At 34.0% G+C, this 24,797-nt stretch overlaps 1 protein-coding gene across 4 annotated transcripts; it reads right to left on the bottom strand.

Moving 5' to 3' along the window:
* Positions 1 to 2,332: 2,332 nt before the first annotated feature.
* Positions 2,333 to 23,102, bottom strand: LOC101963060 (sulfotransferase 1B1). 4 transcript variants are annotated; one of them, XM_078021356.1, is made up of 9 exons: positions 22,898 to 23,101; positions 20,281 to 20,424; positions 18,582 to 18,768; positions 18,179 to 18,307; positions 14,399 to 14,496; positions 9,720 to 9,846; positions 8,980 to 9,074; positions 7,852 to 8,032; positions 2,333 to 4,459 (listed from the first exon to the last, which is right to left on the bottom strand). In XM_078021356.1, the coding sequence occupies exons 3-9, from the start codon at positions 18,727 to 18,729 to the stop codon at positions 4,347 to 4,349; spliced, it is 891 nt and encodes a 296-aa protein (XP_077877482.1). In that variant the 5' UTR covers positions 18,730 to 18,768; positions 20,281 to 20,424; positions 22,898 to 23,101; the 3' UTR covers positions 2,333 to 4,346. The 4 variants fall into 4 exon arrangements, with proteins under 4 accessions (XP_077877482.1, XP_005331762.1, XP_013216782.1 ...); XM_005331705.5 differs by lacking the exon at positions 20,281 to 20,424; XM_013361328.4 differs by lacking the exon at positions 20,281 to 20,424 and having other exon boundaries at positions 18,582 to 18,765.
* Positions 23,103 to 24,797: the final 1,695 nt, after the last annotated feature.

Genomic DNA, 24,797 nt, shown 5'->3' with positions numbered 1-24,797 from the left:
TCTCTCTCTCTCTCTCTCTCTCTCTCTCTCTCTCTCTCTCTCTCTCTCTCTCTCTCTCTCTCTCTCTCTTTCTCTCTCTCTCCCTCTCTCTGGCCTCTTCAGTAAACCTCGCTACCATAATAGGTGGCTTGAGGCTGGAGCTAGGAAAATGGGTCCTGGAGCTGGTTTAAAGGTAATTAGAGGCTTGTCTCTTTAATTCAAAACTCCCTAGGGGTTTCTCACTATTCAACCCTTCATTCATGAAGCCGGCACAGGTGGCAGGCTAAACACAGGCTCTTAGGCTGCATCTGTGCAACACTGGTTCTCTGAGAATAAATACAACTTGGAACTTTTACACTGTAACATTGACCACCATTACCTAATTGTTTCTATGATGATGTTCTTAACATCCATAGGAACTTCTTATATATAATTCTATGTATTGTCATATAATGGTTAAGAATGACAGTTGGAATCAAACAGATTTAGATTTGAATCCCAGTTGTGTCACTTTGAGTATTTTAAAAATGGGTGTACTAATTCTTCTATAAAATTGTCTAACATCTGATAAATTCTAATTGAAATGAAAATGAGATACAAGGTATAGTAATTTTATATCAATCCATATATCATTGTTTCGAATTTTAAATTATACAATTGCCATATATTTCATTTTATTTTCCCCTTCTATAGTTATTAAGAAAATTATAGGTAAATGTGAATATACATATTCATAGATGCAAAGACTAACCGTAGAGTCTTCCCAGCAAAATCAAATTTCCACTAAGAAATTTTAATCCACCCATGTAGAATGATTGCTTGATTATATCTAACTTTTATTTATATTTTTTCAAAGGTTGTATCATTACATTCTAAACATTATTTGCAGAGGTATTACAATCTACACAACTTTCTTATGCTTTTCCTTTGAATGATGATCATTGGCTTCCATTGAAAATACTATTATTGGACAATAATCCCTTATATAGTAATAGTTAACACATGTGGAAAATTAAACTTGGGAATAAACAATAAAAGAATGATCATTAGATGTAATAAAATCAGAGAACTCTTTTCCTCTCATTAACACGTAAAATATCTGTCATTTTGAAGTCATCTGTGTGAAATAAAAAATTTGATGCTTTAAGCCCATTTAGATAAACAAAATTTCAAGATTTATAAAACCAAATTTCTTAATGGCATCTAATAATAAGTGAGCATACCAATATATAAGAAGTACCATTCTAATTATTTTATTGAATATTTCTTGTCATCCTTTTTAGAATTTCCCACTGTGTACATTGTACAGATAAGGAATTGAGTCAATAGGAAAGTTAAGTTACAGTCTCAAGTTCCCAAGTTTCATGGTTAGAAAGTGGCACAGACCAGATGCCAAAAAGACTTTTACTCTAGTCTGTGCTCTTATCTTCTGTTCTCTATTGCTTCCTTTTCTGATTTAGTCCCCGTTTCCAGGCACAAAAACCAATATGCCAATTTATTAACTAGTGAGATAGAAGCTATGAATTTTGATGCTTTACTTTCTACTAAGACATTTGACTACTTATATTTTGAAGGTAGAAAATTAAATTAACCTCTAAATCAAGCATTAGATATCACAAAAAGTTACAAAAGTCAATGGCACAAGAGCCACCAAATAGTCATCAATGAATTTCGTATGGCAAATAACAATAATTAATGTTGTATTAGATAAGTGGCAGCTTAAAAAAGATTGCTGCTTAAGGTAACATTTTAATAACATAGAAATTTTATTTATATATAACAAGTCCAAGCATCACAAATAATAATGAGACATTTGTGCAGATAGCTTATTAAAAACTAGTGAATTCTAGGCCTATTTTTCCTTCTTGCCTTGGTGAGTTTTCTGAAAAACTCTAGCAAAATAATTGGCTTTCACATCTCTTTAACATCAAGTATTTGAAATAGGTTGTACTACCTTCTTGTCTGTATATGAAAGGCACAGTGAAATATGGAGGAGAGTGTTGTGTCGATTGATGGTGAAATGGGGCATAGTACTCAAACCTCAAAATCCTCAAAGGGTGTAACTGTACCAAATGAAAAATAAGGCCAGGGTGGAAAGGAGTAAATGGTGTGGGTAAGACAAGTTAGAGCAGGGTACAGTGAAAGGGAATAGATTTCTGTGCTGTGATGTTTATTAAAAAGTTTATTAACTTCTTAATTGAATAATGAGACTTGTGGCAGATAAGGGAATATTCACATCATTGACAGATGTTTGTTACCACTGTCCTTACTTCATGGTACATCAGTTAGGTTAAAAAAAACCAACCAACCAATCAACAAACAAACAAACAAAAACACAACAACAACAACAACATGAGGTTGAAGTTAATGTAACTGTGTTTTATTTGGCAATTAAAAGAGAAATAGAGATAAAATTTATTTATGAAAAATTAATTTGATGGCAGTTTTTTTATGGTTTCAAAACATATAGAGCAGTTCCAAAACTGAATTCTACTAGGAATTCGTGGCATTAAGAGTGAGCTTTAAAGTGAAGGAATCAGAATGGATGTTTGAATCATAGATTAAGGAATAAATAGGAGGAAATAACCCATAGAAAAGGAAAGGAAAATCTAGATTTTGTTTTCCACTCTACATTTAGTGCATAGAAAAATACCTGGAGAATAGATAATCTTACAGTATTTTGTTATTGCTGAACCAAGTCCAGTTAGAAACTTCTTCCTAAAAAGAAAAACTAGGGAATGGGGAAATTATTACATCCTGCTAGTGAAGACAACTAGTGCAGCCAATCTATTGGAAAGATTAAAGTCTAGATCAGAGATTTTTTCTCAATAACAGACAATAGTTGCAGAAGCCCATATGTGTTAGGCCACATAATCTTAGTGTTAGCAAAGATAACAAAGCAAGTAGACATGATTGGCTTATTTTACTTCCTTCTTAACACCAGTATTAGCTGGAATTAGTTCAAAATATCCCTAAAATCACAGGATTAACTCTCTCAAAATATGTTTATAAAGCACATGAACACAAGTTTTATACCCTGATTTAATTTATAGCATACACTGTAAATGTATAGAAGCAAATATTTCCAGAAGTAGAGGCAATAACTTATAGATTTGAAATATAGATTTGATTCTATATCACTCTTCTGCTGGGATTAAAAAGGAGTGTAGTTACAGGCTGAAGGAGTGTTTCCAAATATTCCAGACTGAGAGGATATATTTGCAAAACTATGACCCACTGATATCTGTATTATGCCTCAGGGGATCTGAAATGCATTTGAAGTTCCAACTCCTGAACATGAAAGGGACCAGCCCAGAGCACTCTAAGGAGCTTCAGTTTGGGAACGGTGGCTTTGGATATAATTTGGCACATGCTGATATGAACTTCAGGTAAAAGTTCTTGCTGCACATGAATAGAGGCATAGCTACATGCATGGAAGAACCAGAGTTGAAATATAAATGTTCCCAGGAAACATCTATCAAAGAGTTGAAGCACGTAGCCATAGTGTGGGATAGTAGGTAGGAGGGATACTGGGTCAGGAGGGCAGAGTGAGACTCAGACTAATCTTCTTTGGACAGCAGACTGGAAATTTTTCAGCAGCATTTATAACCCTATCTTGGGTTCTATTAGGGAATCCAAATCTATTTGGAGAAGATGAAAGTGACCAGAGCATGGCCATGTGTGATTTGTAGAAATTGAAAAGGGTCTGCTAAGAGAAGAGGACTCTCCACAGGAAGCAGGCCTGGCCCTCACAGAGGCTCTCAGAGACAAGCTCAAGTCCCCAGGGAAGACCTTAGAGAGAATAAGGTAAGTCTTTGCCCTTTTGAGACCTGGACATGAAATAAGGTATAGAAAAAAAATATTTTCACTAGATCTGGAATATGAACTGTGTGTTATAGAAATAGAGAAAGATGAGGTATGACTTCAAGAATAGCTTGACACCCAGTAAATAGTGGAACACAGTGTCCTGGGTAAATAATTCAGCAAAGGAAACCAGCAGAGGTAGAAAATACAGTGTTAGTTTGAAAAAACAGCATTTCTTAGACCACAGTAAGAGGGAAATGAACTTAATTAAGTCATAAGATATAAGAGACTGAAGAGGGTAAATACTGTCTTATCTGGTTTGATCTAGGAAAAGGAAGCATTGGCCTACAAAAAAAGGGAATGATGGGCTTGGCTTTAGGGATTTAGGAATCTCAGAGACAGTGGAACAAACTGAAGCCCCGTTAATGATGCTGAAAAATCCAAAGTTTTAAAATCAAGGTCTTTACTTCCTATAATCATTTGATTGTTCAGCCAAGTCATAGCTGCTCTATTTCTAAAAACTGTGAGTCATCTCTTCTTTCTTCAATTTACAGTTCAGCACTTTAAATCTCTATGCAAAATCGAAGTGTAGTTCCAGACATTTCTTTTTTATAAAGGGCATCAAATTTCTCATTTTGGGCCACTGTGAAGTAATTTTTCCAGTCACCAGTAATCCCTAAAAATTAAAAAAAACAAGAAAAATTAAAATATATCCATTATGAAGGAAAACCTAACATACACCAAAAGAACAATTAGAAGCCATAAGGAAAGTCTTGCTTGTGTATGAAAACTTTAAAGTGTCATTTACTAAAAAAGTTGGAAATTTCCTCTCATTTGTAAATGTGGCTTATAACTAAACACACAATCTAAGTTTTTAAAAGTTAGAAGGATTAATTTTTGTATATAAATTCATGGATGCGCAATTTTTTTCCTGAGATTCTTTTATTTTTTTTTTCTGACTGTTCTGGGTCATGGGATTATCACTGAATCCTCTGGGTCAAAACTCAGGACTTATTATATTTCCTGAGTTACTTTGCAAAAATGTACAAAGAACAATCATTAGCCCAAAGAACCATGAAACAGAATGTGGATGTATAGTTTTCTAGCATTCATAAATAAAAATATAATGATACCTGGAAGACACTTGTTTTCCCCCAAAATTCACCAGGTTTGCACTTGATTTTCAAGTTGGGTAAGAATAGCACTATAAAAATCACACATAGAACATCCCCTGAATATCTTTTTTACAATAAAATTCAGAGGACATAAATGTACATTTAAGCTCTAATACTTGGTGATTATAAAAATTCATTTTTAAAATGAATAAACTGTTAATGTGCTGCTAAAATTCTAGGAGGAAAATGCATTTTTCATTTTATGAAATATTGAATTATGAACTATGTTAATTCATGATACCTTAATAAAACTTGCAGGTATTCTCAATGAAAAATACACTCCTAAACAAGGTTGCCGTTCTGCTTAATATAATTTATTTTATGTTTACCAAATGGTAACAGCTCTTTGTAATGTACATGAAGAGTTACACAAACATATATGGGGTAGTGTATCAGCAAGGATGTCATTAAAAACACAGAAGAACACAAATTTAAGAAATAAAAAGTTTAGGAAAGGCAGCAGAATACAACAGACACGAGTATGGCAATATGTAAATCAATGGAAGTGTAACTGATGTGATTCTGCAATCTGTATATGGGGTAAAAATGGGAGTTCATAACCCACTTGAATCAAAGTGTGAAATATGATATATCAAGAACTATGTAATGTTTTGATCAACCAACAATTAAAAAAGGAAAAAAAGAAATAAAAAAAAGAAATAAAAAGTTATATGTGAAGCATTCTGGTGATCTTCTGAAATGTGCATCAATTATATAATATACATAAACACTTTGTAACAATTTTTTAAATAAAGTAAATGCTGGCCAAAGGCCAGATTTTGTTGTTGTTGTTGCTGTTAGTTGGGACATAGGAATAGACATTGGACACCATCTGTCCCCTCCTTTATGCTGACTATTGTGCCACTAAATGAGGACATTAATTTTTCCCATGAAGACATTTTTCCAATCTGGCTGTGCAAGGTTCCTGTGACCTACTTCACATTGATCCCTTTCCAGCTTTCATTTGTATGATTCTTAGATTCCATTGTTAGCTTTTTGAAGAAAATGTATTTGTCACTTATTCTTGAATGTCCCAAGTATGTGTTGCATGTAGGTATGCAGAAAGAGCATATCGTATATGTGAATTACTGAGTAAATACAAGAATGAGTGAAGGACTGAACAGATGAATCTTGAACTATTTAGACCCATATTATTTATTACTTCTTCATGTATTATGTTTATAAAACACCCTAAATGCTTGCATTTGATTTGCTACAATACTCCCACAAAAACTTATTAGATAAATGTTCATAGTTTTCCCATTTTGTCAATAATGTAGACAGAACTTTGGCAGGTGAATTAATGTATTCAGTATCACAGATTTTGACAAATGCATAGCCTGGATATATACTAGATCTATCTACCACAAATGTTTTTTTCTTTATCACCACCAGAGGAAATACAAAAACTGATCTCATTATTAGAAAAGCAAGTACTCTTCCTGTTGAACTGGAGAAGTTAAATAATCCAGATGAAAGGTTGTTTCCTCTACATGTACATCTTAGTAGATGTCATAGGATGGCATCAATTTTTATCTGATTGGAAGTAACAAAAATATCTTGGAAATTACATTCAGTGATCTATCACTGAGAATTTGCTTAAAAAAGAGTTTTTAAATTTTCTTCTAGGGAGTGAAAAAAATACATTATATATCTTTTATATATTATATTTTATATTATATATTTTATACATATATTTATTTTTTGCTCCAATTATAATGTAATGTTTATAAAGAAAAGTCTGCCTTTCTCTCTTTTACTAGAGGTAATTTTTAAGATGTCATATGCAGTATTTTGCAGGGAAAAAGCTTAATTTGAAAACGTTAAGTATATTTTATGTTTTAATGTTATCAAAACCTCTTTAGAAAAGACTTCATTGTATAACTCATTTCAAATTGATGGTTTTCATTCATGTGTTCATGTGCAGAACACATTTATACAGTTATGCTTGCTTCCAAGAACTTTAACTGAAATTCTTCTCCACCCACTCACACAAGAAAGAATATTGAAATTATATGGTGATATAATTATTAGATGGATAAATTCTCAGATTTGAGATAATTTGTTAAGTGTGTTTTTATTAATAGTAACACATTTTACATGTTTCCTATTATAAGTCACAATACACACAATTTTCTTTTTTCTTTTTATAATTTATTTAGAGACAGGGTCTCACTGAGTTGCTTAGGGCCTCACGTTTGTTGAAGCAGGCTTTGAACTCGTGATCCTCCTGAGGCCGCCCAAGCTGCTAGGATTACAAACATGCACCCAGCCCACAATTTTCATAAATATGGTAAAATTGTATTTTAACACCAAATTTTATATTCTCCTATGTTAAATCTGGACTTTGTTTCTGCTTCCTGTAATTCAGATAGTATCTGTAAGAAGCAGCAATTTCCCATAGGATTTAAAAAAAAAAAAAAAAAAAAAAAAAAGTCCTTCCTTTTGGTGAAGCTTCTTAGTGAAATAAATGACCACTATTTTCTAAATGATGTGGAGGCTGTAAAGAACAGAGTATGGTACTGAGTAAAATTTATATAATACTGAGGAGGAGAAAGGGGCCTATGCCAAGTTAGACAAAGAATTAAAGAAGAATGAAGACATTGTATTTTCACCACAATTCTCCAAAACCACTTCTATGTAGCAGAACAGTAAGTAACAGGGGAAATACTCCTCAGACATTCATTGTATTCTACAAACAGCTTTATACACATTACTTCATTTAATAATGTTGATGCAAATTGAGCACCTTTTGGTGCTAGGTATTATTAGAGTCCTATTTTTTACAGGTGAATAACCAAACCCTAAACAAGTTAAATAATGCAGGACAGATCACAGACCTAATCCTCCAGAATAAAGTAAAACAGGAGGTTAAAATGAGCAAAGTGTTTACCTTTGCGCATGAAAGGAGATTTGCTGTGATCCATTACTGCAGTGGGCAGGTGTGTGTAATTCACCAGAGGATTGTCCTTCATTGCTTCAAATGAGGTGTGATGGATGATCTTATCCAAGACCTCATCATTCAGGTTCTTCTCTAGAAATCCAGTAATCTTCTTGATTTCCTCCTTTGGATTCTATCAGTGGGGAAAACATACATCCAAGGAAATGATGGGAGTATAAATAACTATCATAATGTAAAAAAACACAAATTTATAATTTTCTTATGGGTTGACCCCAAATGTTGAAGGAAATTTATAATTAGTTGGGTTCATTCTCCATAATTTTTTAAAGTAATTAAAATTATTGAAGATTTGAAATTTGCCTTGAAAACTAACAGAACATGTTTGGGCATAAAATATATATATTTTTTAAATAGAAGACTCCAGGGATCAGTGGTAGTGTGTTTGCCTTGCATGCTTGAGGCATGGGCTCAATCTAAGCACCTCAAAAAAGTATAAAAAACAGACAAGATTATAAGGTGCAAAGATATCAAGAACTAAATTACTCATTAACTATTAAGAATAAAATGAACTAAATATGAAAAGTGGGTCATTCTCAGTTGCTAATGATGAAAACTCACCTTTGTAACTTCATTAAAAGCAAAAAAATCTCCATGGATAGATCTAGAAGATTTGGGGGAACTCAAACTGAAGTTGAGAAAGATGAGTTACAATTTACCGAAATGCATTGCCTATTCCTGTGTTGGACAGTGACATAAATATTCATGGGAAAAGTGAGCCTGGACGTGATCGAAACATTTCAAAAAGAAAAACAACTGAGTCAATAGACAGTATACAGAGGATGATCATGAGTATGAAATCTGGGGAAATTTAGGAGACAATTTCAAAAGGAAAGGATGCTCAAAGAAACACAGTGGTTAAGGAATGAGAAAAATGAATATACATCATTGATTTCTCAATTAGAAAATTGTTAATGACTCTATCAAGATTCAGATAAGCAGACATGGAGGATAGGAAAGCAGTGATATTATTTTGGACTTGAGACAGTTTCAAAAATAAAGATTAATCGTTTTGCCCTAGGACAGAGCAAAGATATTATCCATTATATCCGCCACTTTTACCTCTTTCATATCTTCATAGTACAAGAAAAGTATCGGATGTTCTTCCTTTTTCTTCCACCAGTTCTTAACGTGATTAAACCAAGAACCATAGGCCACTAAAACCAGAGAAAAAGTCCATTTCCATAACATTCATCAAATCATTTTTTTTTCTGAACAGTGAGTTAAATTGTAAAGACTTTTTGTGGAATTTAGTAATCATGGGAATTGAGAATATAAGATCAATTTTAAGAGGTAAAATTAGCCATTTATAGATGTGCAAGCAAATAATTTTCTTTAAATATGAAATACAAAGGAAACATTTCAGATAAAAATACAATGACTGCCAATAAATTATATTCAGTCTCACATGGAAGGAAACTATTCTCATACAAATGTTTTCTATCAAGTATCTATTACAAATGCAGGTGTAACAGAGCTAACTAATGATTTGAGCAAGTTAAGCAATGTCTACTGTGAGCACAGACTGAGAACAGATTTCTAGCAACTGAGAAAGGAATATAAAATACTTTCATTATGCTAGTGATTGATATCAGGCCAGTTGACTAATTTTCTAAAATGGAATTTGAATGTATTTGTGCTGAGTTTGAAATATTTATTTAAAAAAATAAGTTTTGAAATGAAAATCCATAACAGTACTGGCTAACAGTACTGTTTAAAATTAAACATATATATATATATATATAAATATATAAATTCATACACATATATATGTGTGAATTTTAAGCTAAAGATCACTTAACCATTTCCAGTCATGAATTTCTCCAAGTATTCTTCCCATGTTCCAGGAAGAGGGTGTAAATTATTCATTAAGTCAAAATGGTAAAATGATACTGCAACATCCTTGGCATTTCGAGCAACATAAATCATCTGCAGGAGAGAGGAAAAAGAAAATAAAATGAAAGTTATTCACAAAAGAAAACAAACAAAAAAACACTCATAGATAATTAAAATGGCAGAGTGCTTTTTCCTCCTAGAAACTGTGAACCATAATGCTTCTTCATCAACACTTCAAATATAGAATTAATTTAAGTGATTTTTCTGGTAGAGCAATGTTTTTTCTGAGATAAGAAGCAGAAAGTTCTGAGTGCTTTGGAAAAAGCCTTGTCAGTTTCTGGCTCCTTTGACTCTGGGATCCATGAATAAACAGCGACATCTTCAGGAAGAACAGAGAATAACAAGCAAATTGAAAGTAAGAAAATTGTCTTTAGTGACCTTATTTCTACCGCTTAAGCATCTGAAGCATACAACAGGTTGAAAAAGATAAAGGTTAAGGAGGAAGCAAAAAGCAAGGACAGGCATGAAAATGAGTTTTTAGGGGCATTCAGTTCAAAAACTGGAAGACACAGATCCACTTGCCCCTGCTTTTCTCCTCTAAGGATCACTAAAGCCCTAAAAACTTAACACAGTGATATAGGAACTCTGGAACTGAATAACCTGAGGAAACTAATATAGTAAGCTCCCTCTGGATTTTCTTTTTACCTCCTGTATGCTCTTGAACTGGACAACAAGGAGCTTTGTGACCTGGAACCTTTAGCAAGCATAAACCAAATAAAACAAAACCTAATTTCTAGACAAAAGATCATAAAATAAGAAGCCCAAAAAGACATAGTGGAAAATCCCAAACTCTGTTCTATACTTGGGCCCATCTACATGACCTGATACCCCGGACTTTCCCAGCTTCTGATCCACAGTTGAGGCCCCCATGGGTAGTTCCATATACCACAGCAGCAAAGCTCTGTTTCTGCATGCCCTCCACCAGGTGGCACAAGGAGACCCAGACATCAAGGCTCTGTTCTCCTTTAGTCGTTCAGTCAGTACTAGCCAGTGGTCCTAGGAGGTATCATATGCCTCTGCATAAGGCATGAGCAGGGACAAAGAAAGATCACCAACAACCCCAGAATATCAACACAACAAGAAAAACATTGCACAGACTTAGGGAAAAAAAAAAACTCCTATAGGAACAAAGTCCCCAAAATACAGTAAAAATCTATATGGTAAACCTCAACAGGGTGAATAACTACTAAAACTAATCCTAAAAACATAGTCAAAATATCCAGGATATAAATAGAAATAATCTGTTTTTCTAAATACTAGGAAAATTCAATTTAAATGTAGAAAGACAAAGGACACCAATACTGAGATGAATTGAATTCTGAGTTATCTAAACAAGATTCTAAATCAACTTCATATAAAGATGTTATGGCACTCAATTAAATTTTTTCTTTAAACAAATGAAAATATAGATAGGAAAGATGTGTTATACATGAAAAGTTTTATATACATGGAAATAATAGACCTAAAATCTACCATAACTGAAATAAAAACAGCTTACTGGGTGGACTTAATAATACAGTAGCCATAATAGAGGATACAATTAGCAAACCTGAAGATACATCAATAGATGTAACTTGATGTAAACAACACAGAGAAAAAAGACTGAAGAGAAATGAACAGAATCTTAGGGATCTGTGAAACCATAATGAAAGATCTCTCAGTCATATATTCAGAACTCCAGAATAATAGGAGAAAGAAAAAAAACTGAAAAAATATTTTGGAGAATTAATGACTAAAACCTCACAAATTGTTATGGCTTGTACATGAGGTGTCCCCCAAAAGCTTCTGTGTTAATACAAAGAAATCCAGAGGTAAAATGATTGGATTGTGAGAGCTGAAATTAATCAGTTCATCCTACTTTGAATGGACTAACTAGGTGGTAACTGTAGGCAGGTGGGGCATGGCTAGAAGAGATGGGTCACTGGGGGCATGCACTGGAAGGGTTCAACTTCCCTGTGGTTCCTTCCTCTCTCTTTCTCTGTTTCTTGGTCACCATGAATAGAGCAGTGTTCTTCCACCACACCCTTCCTCTATGATGTACTACCTCACTTTGGGCCTAAAGCAATGGAGTCAGTCCACCATGGAACATCCTTTGAAACCCATGAGCCCAAAATATCTCTTCTACCTCTAAGTAGCTCTATTCAGGTATTTTGGTCACAGTAACAAAATGTCACAGCTAACACCCATATATATTGAAACAAATAAATCTATAGATCCAAGAAGCCAAATTAACTCCAAAAAGGAGAAACCAAATAAAGTCAGACCAAGACAACTTTGTTAATAAACTTCTATATATAAGGGCAAATAAAAACCTTAAAACCAGCCAGAGAGATACCACATTGCCTTTTAAGGATCATTAATGTGAATGGCAATGAATTTCTCATTCAAAATCATGAAGGCCAAAAAGAAGTGGCAAGATACTTTTCAAGTACAGAAATCAAAATATTGTCAACTGCATATCTGTATGCAGGTAAAACTCTACTTCCAGCAGGAAGGGAAATAAGACATTATCAGATAAGGGGTATGGAAAAAAAAAAAAAACTCTTACTTACAGACCTATCTTAAGGAAGGGCTAATCCAAGCTCTGAAGAGAAAGGAAATAACCACAGAAGAATGGAATCTTCAGAAAGAAAAAAAGAGCAAGAAAATGGGTTAAAGAGAAGTAAACAGAATGTCTTTGACTTGGCAAGTTTTTTCTTCATATTTTATAATTGAAGCAAAGGCTAAAAGAACATCTGTTGAGGCAATTTATTCATGTCCAGGAAAACAGTTCAGACCATTATGTTTAACACACGGAGAGGGTATAGGAAATAAAATTGAAGTTAGAAAATGTTCACAACAATAGTCTATGATAAGTTATGTATGTTTATATGTTTATAGTAACATCTAGAGCAGTCGCTGAGAAAACCATATGTAAAAACAAAACAAAAAAAGAACAAAAAACTCAAAAACATTAAAAGTAAGTGAAAATGACCCTCTTAAAAAACATTCTGGTAAAGTAAGAATGGAAAAATGCAGAAACAAAGATATGACAACAACAAAAAAAGAAAAAACATGACAGATTTCAGTTTTAAAATGTCAATTTTTTTTCAAGGTAAATGGTATAAGTATATGAATTTAAAGACAATTTGGCAGAAAGAAAAACTAGGAGTGTCTGTGTGAGTATTAGACAAGGTATAATTCAGTAGAAAAAATTACTAGGGACAAGAAAGGACATTGCATAATGACAAAAGGATGAACCTACTGGGGAGATCATGCAATCCTAATGCACAAACACAAAAAAAATATAACTTCAGAACACACAGAGCAAAACCTAGTAAAGCTGAAATCAGCAATAGACAAGTCAAAATTTATAGTTGGGGGCATTTATACTCTACCCTCACCAACTGACCAAACCACCAACCAGTAGAAAACAAGCAAAGACAAAGAATTGAATAATATTATCAAGCGATGGGGTCTAACCAAAATTTATAGAATGTTTCAACCAAAAAAGAAAAATGCGCATTCTTCTCAAATGTCCATGGAACATTCACAAAAATAGAGATAAAATATAAGATATTTTAAAAACTAAAAATTATATAATGTATGGTCTTTGATGGAATCAAACTAGAAAGCAATAACCAAATTGCAACATGAAAATTTTTAAACACTTGCAAATTAAAGAACACACTTTCAAATAATCCTACAGTTAAAAAATGGAATAAAAACATTCATAGTACTGAATGAAAATCAAAGTACAACATATCAAAATTTGTGAGATGTAACCAAAGCAATTCTGAGAGGAAATTATTACACTAAATTCTAACTCCAGAAGAAAGGCATCAAATTAATAATCCACATGTTTATGTGAATAAATTAGAAAAGGGAGGGTAATTAAATACAAACAAGCAGGAGAGCAATAATAAAGATAAAAGAACAAATTCATGAAAATAAATGTAGAAATATAATGGAAACAAAAATCTATTTTTAAAAATAAAATTGATAACCCTCTAGCAAGAACAACAAAGATAAAAGAAAGAAGATCCAAACAACTAAGATAAAGAACAAAACAATGAGTAGTATAACAAATCCTAAAATCACTATAAGAATAATGTAGGTATATATTATATGAATAATTTTTCATTAATAAGTTCAACAACTTGGAAAATTTCTCACAGATAACAAACTAGCAAACTAGCAGGTAAGATAAAATAGATAACCTGAACAGCATTATAGTTATTGAAGAATTTAACTTGGAATTTAAAACTTACTGCAAAGCAAACATGAAGGTACAAATAAATGTTCACTGAAGAATTTTACCATACAAATTAAGAACCAGCACTCTTATGTTAAGTTTTTGTAGAAGGCCACATTATCCAGAGGAATGAAAGTAGTAACACTGTCCTTAGGTGAGGATTCTGTTGCTACTAAAGTTTAGATAACTTAAACATGGAAGCTTACACTAATTTTTAAAAATCGAAACAATTCCTCATATAGCTCAGTGGTCATGGTCACAAATCAATTAAACATGTGGCCATTTTCTTACTATGTGCATGGTAAAGAGACAGGGTCACATTTTAAAATCAGCTTCCAGTATAGCATCTACCTTGCAGTTGTTCTCCCAGAAAGACTTAGGAAGAAGGTCAGTTGGTAGATGTGTCTTCACGAGACGAGGTGATGGATTCTTCTCTAAGTGTTCTATACCTGGGGAATTTTAGTTTGGCATTTAGAAATATTAGAGTCTCCAAGGAGCCTGTATTTTCTCATCTTCCCAACCAATATTTCAAGATGTTTTGAGCAGCATATCATGTAGTTAAATGCTGTACCAATTCATTTCTCTGTATTCCAAGGGGGAGTGTTGTGTAATAGTTGAGTGTTCAATTTGAGACTATCCTTCCTGAGTTGAAATACTATTACTTATTCATTTTGAGATATTTCAAAAATATTTGAGTCTCCATGCTTCATTTCCCCTTTCTCCAAATCGGGGGATAGAAATGCCCACTTTAGTAATTTGAAGTTTTATCCTCTCTCGCAGCTCTTTATTCCAATAAATTTTAAGGTATTATGCATCCTTCCTTTGTTTTTCACAATATTATTTATATCCAATATAACATTTAAATTAACTTCTAATCCTATATAATATTTTCACCTTCTACATAGAAAGGTCTACCTAATTTTGTATTTTATTTAGAGACAGGGTCTCACTGAATTGCTTAGGTGCCTTGCTTTTGCTGAGCCTGCCTTTGAACTCTTGATCCTCCTGCCTCAGCCTCTTGTGCCACTGAGATTATAGGTATGTGACACTGCACCAGGCTGCAATAATTTCTTATATATGTTAAAAGTCTCTTAGTTGCCATTATGACATTCTCTTCACATGTTCTATATGATACATATTTAAGTTTGTTTACTTTTTTAGTTACTTTTGCCATACCTCCTACCCATCCTCACCCACAAACACACTCAATACAATGAATGTTCCAGCAGAACAGGGAAGTAACTCATATTCTTCACCCAGGGATGTCCAGTAGAGCAGAGTGGACAGCATATGATTAGCATTAAGAAGAACCTTCTTATGTCAATAAAAATAGGATTGGCAGAAGCAAAATGTCCAGTTAAATTTTAATTTTATATTAAAAAATAGATCTTGTTAGCAAAAATATCTCACATACAACAATGGTTACTTTTCTGAATTTTCAACTTAATTGAGTTTCTTGTATATTATCTGAAAACATTAATTAGAGAAGTATAAAATTCAACTAGGGATTTTATTATACTTCTAATGTGGCTGCAGTCACTTTACCAATCACAGAGAAATGAGAAATTATAATTTTCCATAATTCACTCTTCCCAAATGTCCATGAAATGAACTTGCTTCTGTTATTTTTATGAAGTCTTCTCATATCTATTTTTCCAGGTCTCTCCCTCAGCTTCCCTGTAGTATTTCTTTCCCTTCTCTATCTTACAATCATTTTGCCATATGAGTATCTTTAAATGAGCCCTTTATATCCACAAACATGCATGCTAAGAAGACACAAAGACATCACAATAATCCCCATTCAGGCTTCAGAGTAGATCTGAAAGCCAGAGTCTATCCTCATCTCCTAGCTGAACAACTATTCCCTCTCTGGCAGCCCTACCAAGCAATCCTCAAATCCTAACCCTGCTTCATACCAATGATTCTTGACTTTTTGTCTCAGATTATTTTGGATCAATCACTTTTTCATTTCACACTTTCCTTTGGCTGAGCAATATTCCATTGTGTGTAATGTACCACATTTTCTTTACCCATTCATCTGTTGAATGGCACCTAGTTTGGTTCCATAGCTTAGCTATTGTAAATGGAGCTGCAGTGAACATAGATGTGGCCAATTACTATAGTATGCTGATTTTAAGTCCTTTGGGTATATGCTGAAGAGTGGGATAAATGGGTCAAATGATTTTCTGAGGAATCTGGATTTGAAGTCTTACCTCATTGTGGAAATTGCCTCAACATAATCCTTCAGTTTCCAGCCTTATCAGTTTGCCCTTAGCTTACAACCACAGTAAAAACTGATGATACCCTTTCAGTTGATCCCTGCCTGCCTATGGAAGTTATTAGTCCAGCCTATCTGCTGAGGGATACATCCTCCATGGGAGAGGGTTTGGATTCTGCTCTTCACATTAACAGGAAGGTTTACCACCATCCATCTTCTTATCTCTGGTTTCCAGAAGCACTCAAGAGACAAACTTCCCTTCAGCTACCCTTCAATCATGCCTGTAGGACTCCATGCTCTTTCCCTCCCTCCTTGGTAAATGACACTTTCTTTTCCGTGTCTTTTGGCAACTCCTGTTTCCCTACCAAGCCTCCACATCTTGGTGGTTTCCACAGAGTTCTGTTCTTCTCATGTTTTCCTGCTATTTTTCCTTGGGCAATAGCATGACTTTCCATGCTAGTTATGCTGTGGCCCTAATGCATGTATTTCAACATGTTCCAAATACTATGATTTTAATTCATTATTTAAATTTTTCAGTGCCATCTCAAACCTACTATTTCAAAGCTGATTATTAATTGTCTTATACCCAGATGTATTTCTGTCCAAATATTTTCCATAGTAGTAAATGGTTCCATAGTCCACTTGATTGATTTTAATAAAACTATGGGAATTGCCCTTAATTACTACGTTTCCCTTATATTTCTTATACTGTTCATCAATACAATAGATACAACATGTATCTTGTTTGGAATCTTCAAATCCATCTCTCTCAGAAGTCAGTGGAATAATTACATTTTAAATAATAAAAATAACACAGCTTTATATCTCTTCCTTGCTTCTTTTGCACTGTTTAGAATAAAATTGAAGACCAAGTTAAGAATCACAAGCCTCACATAATTTATCCTTGCTTAATCTCTGCTTTACATGCCTATTTCCCCTCTTTCAGTGGTCATTTTTTAGTCCGTGTCCTACACCAGGGTAATTTCTACATCAAGTTGCTTATGGCATATTCGTGTATGGCATAGAAGGCTAATAAGGCAAAAAGATTGTGAGTTCAAAGCCAGCCTCAGCAAAATGAAGCATTAAACAACTCAGTAAGACCCTGTCCCTAAATAAAATACAAAATAGGGCTGGGGATGTAGCTTAGTGGTTAAGTGTCCCTGAGTTCAATCCCTGGTACCCTTCCACTCAAAAATAAATAAATAAACCCTTATACCTAATGCTTTGCCTTCTTGGAATGTGCTTTTTCCAACTGTGTGCATAGTTTTGAGTTTTAATTCCAGCAACTGCCCCTAACATCCAACCTAAAGGAAACTCTCCTATTATTCTCTTTCCTAGCATCTGATACTTTATAAAAACTAATAATATTGAGATGTTATTAATGTATTCACAATTTCATTGTCAAAATACATTTGTAAGCTTCCCGGGTATAAATATATAAGTTAATAATCATTTTGTAACTGACTAATAGCACAGTGAAGTTCTTAAGAAGTACTCAATAAATATTTGTGAAATGAAAAACAAATTTTATTAATAAATTCTGTTCTTAAAACAGAGTTGGTACTTCTTTGCCTATTTCTTAAATTACAAGAATGTCCCAAGTTTGAAATGATTGTTTCATTGTGACAAATTCTGTACAATAAAAGTCAATGAAGCATGAGGAATGCTATTCATATTATTAACCAAATTTTTAACTGCTTTGTACTATTGAACTCTTTCATCTTTTGTATCATACCTGGATATGCAATGGAGTAAGCAACAGTTCTTTATATGACTTGGTAATCCTATTGCTTGCAAACTCTCATTTCATGCTGCCAAATCTATGAATTTCTTTGAGTGGCCATCAGGAACATAATAATACACATCTATGTAAATAATACTACAAAATTACAATGACCAGGTGACAAATTTACCTGATATATTTAATCCAGGAACAGCCATTTCCAGCATGGGAACTTTAGTAGTAATAACATCTCGCTTACATTTTTCAACATCTCCACCATTTAGAATCATGTCCAAGATTTCACTAATCCAAGTGGTACCTGTAGGAAAAAAAAAAGGAATTATTTTTATAGTAAGCACCTAATTATAGTAGGAAAAGCGAAAGCCTGCCATCTTACTATAATCTATTAGAAAAAAAAGTAATCCTGAGTTTCCGTTTCTATACCACAATGTTCATTTTAATACACTGGAAAGAGAGAATGGCACTGAGGGATAGGAATGTTAACTTCACGTAGGATGATATTTTACAGAGAAGTTGATTCCAGAAAATGAAAGTTGAAGTCAGACCTGCATCAGTCAAGCTGCAGAGCTCACCTGATTTGGGGTAAGTGGCTATCACAATGTCATCTGGCCTGCTGCGGAACTGTTCAATCCTTTCCCAGTTGTGCGCAAAAGCATAGACCATGGGGTAACCATGGACTGTCTTCAGATTTTTTCTCAGGACATCACTTTGGGAGGTCATTTTTATAGCAGATTGTACAAATACTTAACAGACTTCCTACTGACAGTAAAATCATCGAGAAATAAAGAGATTAGAAATCAGAATCTGAGTGAAAAATATCATCCTTTACACAGTGCAATATAACAGAAAGCAAAATTGGCCTTTAACACATGGAGTCCACAAAGATCTAAAGGCAAAGGGCATTTTTGTAAGCATAAACATACAAATTGCAACAGTAGCAAATTGCTCAGCCACAGAGAACAAAGGTCTTCAGCAGAAACTTTGGAAACAAATAGGAGTACACATCTTATTTTCATTTTAAAATCATGTTTCATAGAAATAGGCTAAAAGATCAGGATTTACACAAATCAAATCTTTCATAATAATTATCAGTTTAGTTGTACCTTATTTTTCCTTAAAGGAAGTCTATTCTCATTCCTACCCTTTCTCTGTAGAAAATGCATGTGTTTTCTCTGTCTACTTCTAGGATTGTTTACCTTATACTGGTTTTGAGCAATCTAATTATGGTGTTTCTTGGCGTCATTTTGTGTGTGTGTGTGTGTGTGTGTGTGTGTGTGTGTGTGTTTACAAGCATACACTTCAGCTATACTGAGTTCGATGGAACTGTGAGCTATAGTTTCTATTAAACTTGGGTAATATTAGCCATTATTTCTAATTTTTATTTTTATTTTATAGTACTATTTTACATTTATCAAATTAACTAACAACTATTATTCAAACTGCAGTCCATGTACAATCATAATTTGCTATTGGTCTCATCTGAGAGTTTGTTATAAATATGGACTCTCATGTACCAATCTAGAATCAGATTTTTGAATTTTAGCATAATATTCAAATAATCATTTTCTCCTTAATATTTGAGAGGAAACTTTAAATCACCTTTAACTTAGACTTCAGTGATATAGGGTGTGTATAAATGATTTATCACAAAGAATTCAATGGCTTCTAGAAAATAAATTGCATTGATTTTGGTAACATGCAATTTTTTCTATTTTTTTTCTTTGAACCAGGGTTTGAACTCAAGGGGACTAGACCAGTGAGCCATATTCCCAGTCCTATTTTGTATTTGATTTAGAGACAGGATCTCACTGAGTTGCCCAGTGCCTCATTTTTGCTGAGGCTGGCTTTGAACTCATGATCTTCCTGCCTCAGTCTCCAGAGCTGCTGGGATTATAGGCCTGTGCCACCCCATTTGGTCTTTCCTAATTCTTACCCACTCTGAATATACATCTTTCATACTGTAGATGACGTAAAGAAACAGAGCTTTAGAGTATATTCCCAAAGACACAGAAAAGGAGTGGAAACCCAAGAATGGATTTTTACTGTATACTTAATCATTCTGCACACTGACTATGGGCCCAAACTAGAGTTAAAAGTTGTCTCAAGTCTCTCATTCAAATAGGGTGTTCACAACTTGTAAGGGCATTTTTCTTCAATGAAGAAATTCCTCTCTGGCTAAAAGTTCAGGCTGTTCATGCTCAAAGAATATTGCCAGAGAAAGATGGAATGAGTAACAAAAAACACAGTAAGGGGGCCAATTCTGACACATACCAGTCACATCTGGGAAGTGGGTGTGGCCAAATCAGGAAGCTCCAGGAGATTAGACCTGAGTTAGCATCACTTATCCTAATCATTGGCCGATACTGAGTTCAGAATTGTAGGGGGAGGGCCACACAGATGGGAGGGCTGGAAAACCTAAGATGATTAGTGTCATTGATCAGATGTGCAGGAAGAGGGTTGTCACTAAAAATTTAAAAAAATATATAGTTTTTAAAAACCTTTTAAACCCACAGAACAGTGACAGGCAATCTTTGTGGTGACAAATTATAGTCTCCATGACATATGAAATCTTTCTGTTCAAGTTGAGCCATAGGCTGGAAATTAAAATGTCTAAGATCAAATTAAGGAAGATGAATGGATTAAAAGAAAAAAAAACAATGCCCCTCTTAGGAGAAATGGAGTCATTTGCCATTAAAACTAAATGACTCTTAAGAAACCCAGAATAGCTAAAGCAATCCTTAGCAAGAAAAGTGAAGCAGAAGGCATCACAATACCAGAACTTAAACTATACCACAGAGCTATAGTAACAAAAATGACTTGGTATTGGCACCAAAATAGACTTGTTGACCAATGTTACAGAACAGAGGACACAGAAACATAAATACACATAAATACAGTTATCTCATACCAGACAGGAGTACCAAAATCATTCACTGGAGAAAAGATAGCATGAATTTTAGCATGATTTTCAAACAATCATTTTGCCCTTAATATTTGAGAGGGCGCCATTCAACAAATGATGCTGGCAAAACTGAAAATCCATATACAGCAAAATGAAATTAAACCTCTATCTCTCACTCTGCTCAAAAATCAACTCAAAGTGGATCAAAGACTTAGACACTAGAACAAAGAGTCTGGGCCTAAAAGAAGAAAAAATAGATCCAAATCTTCACTATGTTGGCCTGGGATCTGACTTCCTTAACAAGACTCCTAAAGTGTAAGAAGTAAAATCAAGAATTAATAAATGGGATGGATTCAAATTAAAAAGTTTTTTCTTAACAAAACAAATAATTAATAACATGAGGAGAGACCCTATAGATTGTGAGGAAATCTTTACCACATACACCTCTGATAAAGCATTAATCTCTAGGACATATAAAGAACTCAAAAAACTTAAAATAAAACAAAACAAAAAAACACAAATAACCCAATCAATAAATGGGCTAAGGAACTGAACATATACTTCACAGAAGAAGATATACAATTGATCAGCAAATATATGAAAAAGTGTTCAACATCTCTAGCAATTACAGAAATGCAAATCAAAACTACTCTAAGATTTCATCTCACTCCTGTCAGAATGGCAATCATGAAGAATACAGGCAACAATAAATGTTGGTGAGGATGAGATGAAAAAGGTACACTCATACATTGCTAATGGGACTTTAAATTAGTGCAACCACTATGGAAAACAGTATGGAGATTCCTCAGAAAACTGGGAATAGACCATTTGATCCAGCTATCCCACACCTTGGTTTATACCCAAAGGACTTAAAATCAGCATACTATAGTGATGCAGCCACATCAATGTTTATAGCAGCTCAATTCACAACAACTAGACTATGGAACCAACCTATTGAAGTGTCCCTCAATAGATGAATGAATAAAGAAAATGTGGTATATACATGCAATGAAAAATTACTCAGCTTTAAAGAAGAGTGAAATCATGGTATTTGCCAGTAAATGGTTAGTGTTGGAGAATATCATGCTAAGCAAAGTAAGCCAATCCTATAAAACCAAAGGCCAAATATTTTCTCTAATATGCAGATGCTAATTCACAATATGATGGGGGAGCACTAGGGAAGAATAGCAGCACCTTAGATTGGGTAGAGGGAAATGATGGGAAGGGAGGGGAAGAAATGTGAGGATAGGAAAGATAGTATGAAAATAAAACAGACATTATTACTGTGTGTATATATGTGACTACAATATGATTCTGCAACATGTACACCCAGAAAAATGAGAAATTACATGTCATCTATGTATGATATATCAAAGTGCATTCTACTGTCACGTAGAACTAATTAAAATAAATGAAAAAAAATTTAAAGCTAAAATTAAAAAAAAACTAAATGACTCTTAATAAAAACACACATTCTTTAATTCATTCCACAGTAACAAAATTTGACTCTATCAGGTCCACATCCAGTTTCAACTCCTGGAATAAATGTAGTAAACAACACAGTCTGTATTCTGGAATGTGCTTCAGAGTGATGTGTGTGTGTGTGTGTGTGTGTGTGAGTGTGTGTGTGTGTGTGTGTGTGTGTGTGTGTGTGTGTAGAAGACAGGGAAAGAAAAGAAAGACGAGGTCTCAAAGAGGATTTCTTTATCCTGAAGTGCCTTGATTTCTCAAGAGAAGATCTCCAATCTTGGCAATGCTTCTGAATTCAGAAGCATTCCACTGAACCCAGAAAAATATGTGAACATTGAAAACTTGAAAGATTCTTCATGACATAAACAACAGAACTGAGTTTCCCATGGGGAAAAAATTAGAATTATGCAAAGAACAATCAAATTAGGAAACTGCTCAAAACAGAAATTATTCTAACTAGCAAAATGCTCAGTAGATATTGGACAAATCTTTAAGAGATTAAAAAGAAAATTTTACCTTTCAATGTAGCCTCCTCTCCAGAAAGTAAACAAGTGTAAGGACAGAACCCAGCACTGCAGTCAAAAGTGATAGCATTCTCCGATTCCACCAGCAGTTACGTAGTGACCAGTTTGAACTGCACACACACACACACACACACACACACACACACACACTCGCAGAGCAGCCCTGCTGTCTCCACAGCTGGCAGAACCAAGAAGCCCGGAAAAGGAAATGGAGGAGGGTGGTGACCAGAAGTGAGCTCAGGCCAAGTTTGCTTAGAACTGAATTCCTTCACAGGCTGCAAAGGGTCTGAAGGAAATGCAGAGGGAAAGCATATGCAGAGTCAGTGGGTCAGAATATTTTGCCTCACTACTAAGAATATCTTCTAATAATTTCAACCATGATGAAAAGTGTTTGTGATGTACATGTATGTTTTCATCTAGACAAAACATGAGTTTCCAATATGATGGAAAGATCAAGTGTAACAAAGATACACCGAAGATGAACATTTATTTGGAGAGCAGAAACAGAGATGGTTTCATAATGCTTTTTGTTACCCTATTCATTTCAACAACCTCTCAGCTTTTTTTTTCTTTTTATAATGCTGACTGACTCATATAAATCGATAAGGAGTAAACTAGAAGCTGGTAGTGTGCATGAAGGGGAAAAATTGGGGGCTCAGAAATATACCTTTGTCCTCTACCACTTAAGTACCCATGAGATTTTCTTTATTCCACTTGCTGAAATGAATCCTTTGGTTAATTGCATTCAACTCAAATTTAGCTACAATGACAAGCACTAAGCCATTGCTGAGTCGCTAAACTTGTGTAGTCCAAGAAAGTCAGGAAACTGTGAAAGAAACCAAAACATTCTTTTACACCAGCAATTTTATTTACAGATTCTTAAGGAAATTTTTCAAGGGTGTTGTGATTTTAGCATATTTTCCCAACAGATAATTCAGAATCTCAAGTATATACTTTGAGAAGTTTGTACCAATTTAAATTAATATCAGCAGAGTATCAACCTATTGAGGCATGAGATTGAAATGTGGAGGTCTGAGAATAGGATCCCACTACCCTAGATTAAAACCCTAGGCAAGGGGCTGAGGTTTGTGGTTCAGTGGTAGAGCACTTGCCTAGCATGTGTGAGGCACTGGGTTCAATCCTCAGCACCACATAAAAATAAATAAAAAGTAAAGGTATATTTTTTAAATATCCCTAGGATGAATCTTGTTTTGTTGTCTTTGTTTTTGGTTTTTGTTTTTTTTTTTTTTTCTGTCAGCCTGACTGGGAGGCCCCACTTATGCTTGGATGCCTGGAAATTCTGTTGTTGTCCTAGGTTTTCCTTACTACCTGAACCTTTGTCAACCCCAAAGAGTTGTTTTAAATCCAAGCAATTTTTTCATTTTAAGGAAAAAGTACAGGACAAACTCAGATTAACAAACATATTAAACCATCCCATTGTGAGAATAACAAATTAAAATTGTACACATTTAAATGAGTCAGAGAAAGGGAACAATCAAGGAGGCTCTCCAATGAAAGGTTAGTTCTTTGAACAAATAAATTAAATAGATAAGCCCCTAGCCATGTTAACAAAGAGAAAAAGAGAAAACTCAAATTACTAAAATATGACATGAAGAAGGAAATACCACAACAGACATTTCTGAAATACAGAAGATAATTAGACTCTTTTGAAAATTTATACTCCAATAAAAGAGAAAACATCAAAGACACTGACATATTTCTAGAGACATATGACCTGCTCAAACTGAATAAGGAGGTCGCACATGATTTAAGCAGATCAATTTCAAATAATGAAATAGAAAACACCATCAAAAGACTACCAACCAAGAAAAGCCCAGGACCAAATGAATTCTCAGCTGAGTTCTACAAGACTTTCAAAGAAGAATTAATTC

Source organism: Ictidomys tridecemlineatus, chromosome 9, assembly GCF_052094955.1.
Source record: "Ictidomys tridecemlineatus isolate mIctTri1 chromosome 9, mIctTri1.hap1, whole genome shotgun sequence".
NCBI lineage: Eukaryota > Metazoa > Chordata > Mammalia > Rodentia > Sciuridae > Ictidomys > Ictidomys tridecemlineatus.
This window is presented reverse-complemented; position numbering and strand designations above follow the sequence as displayed.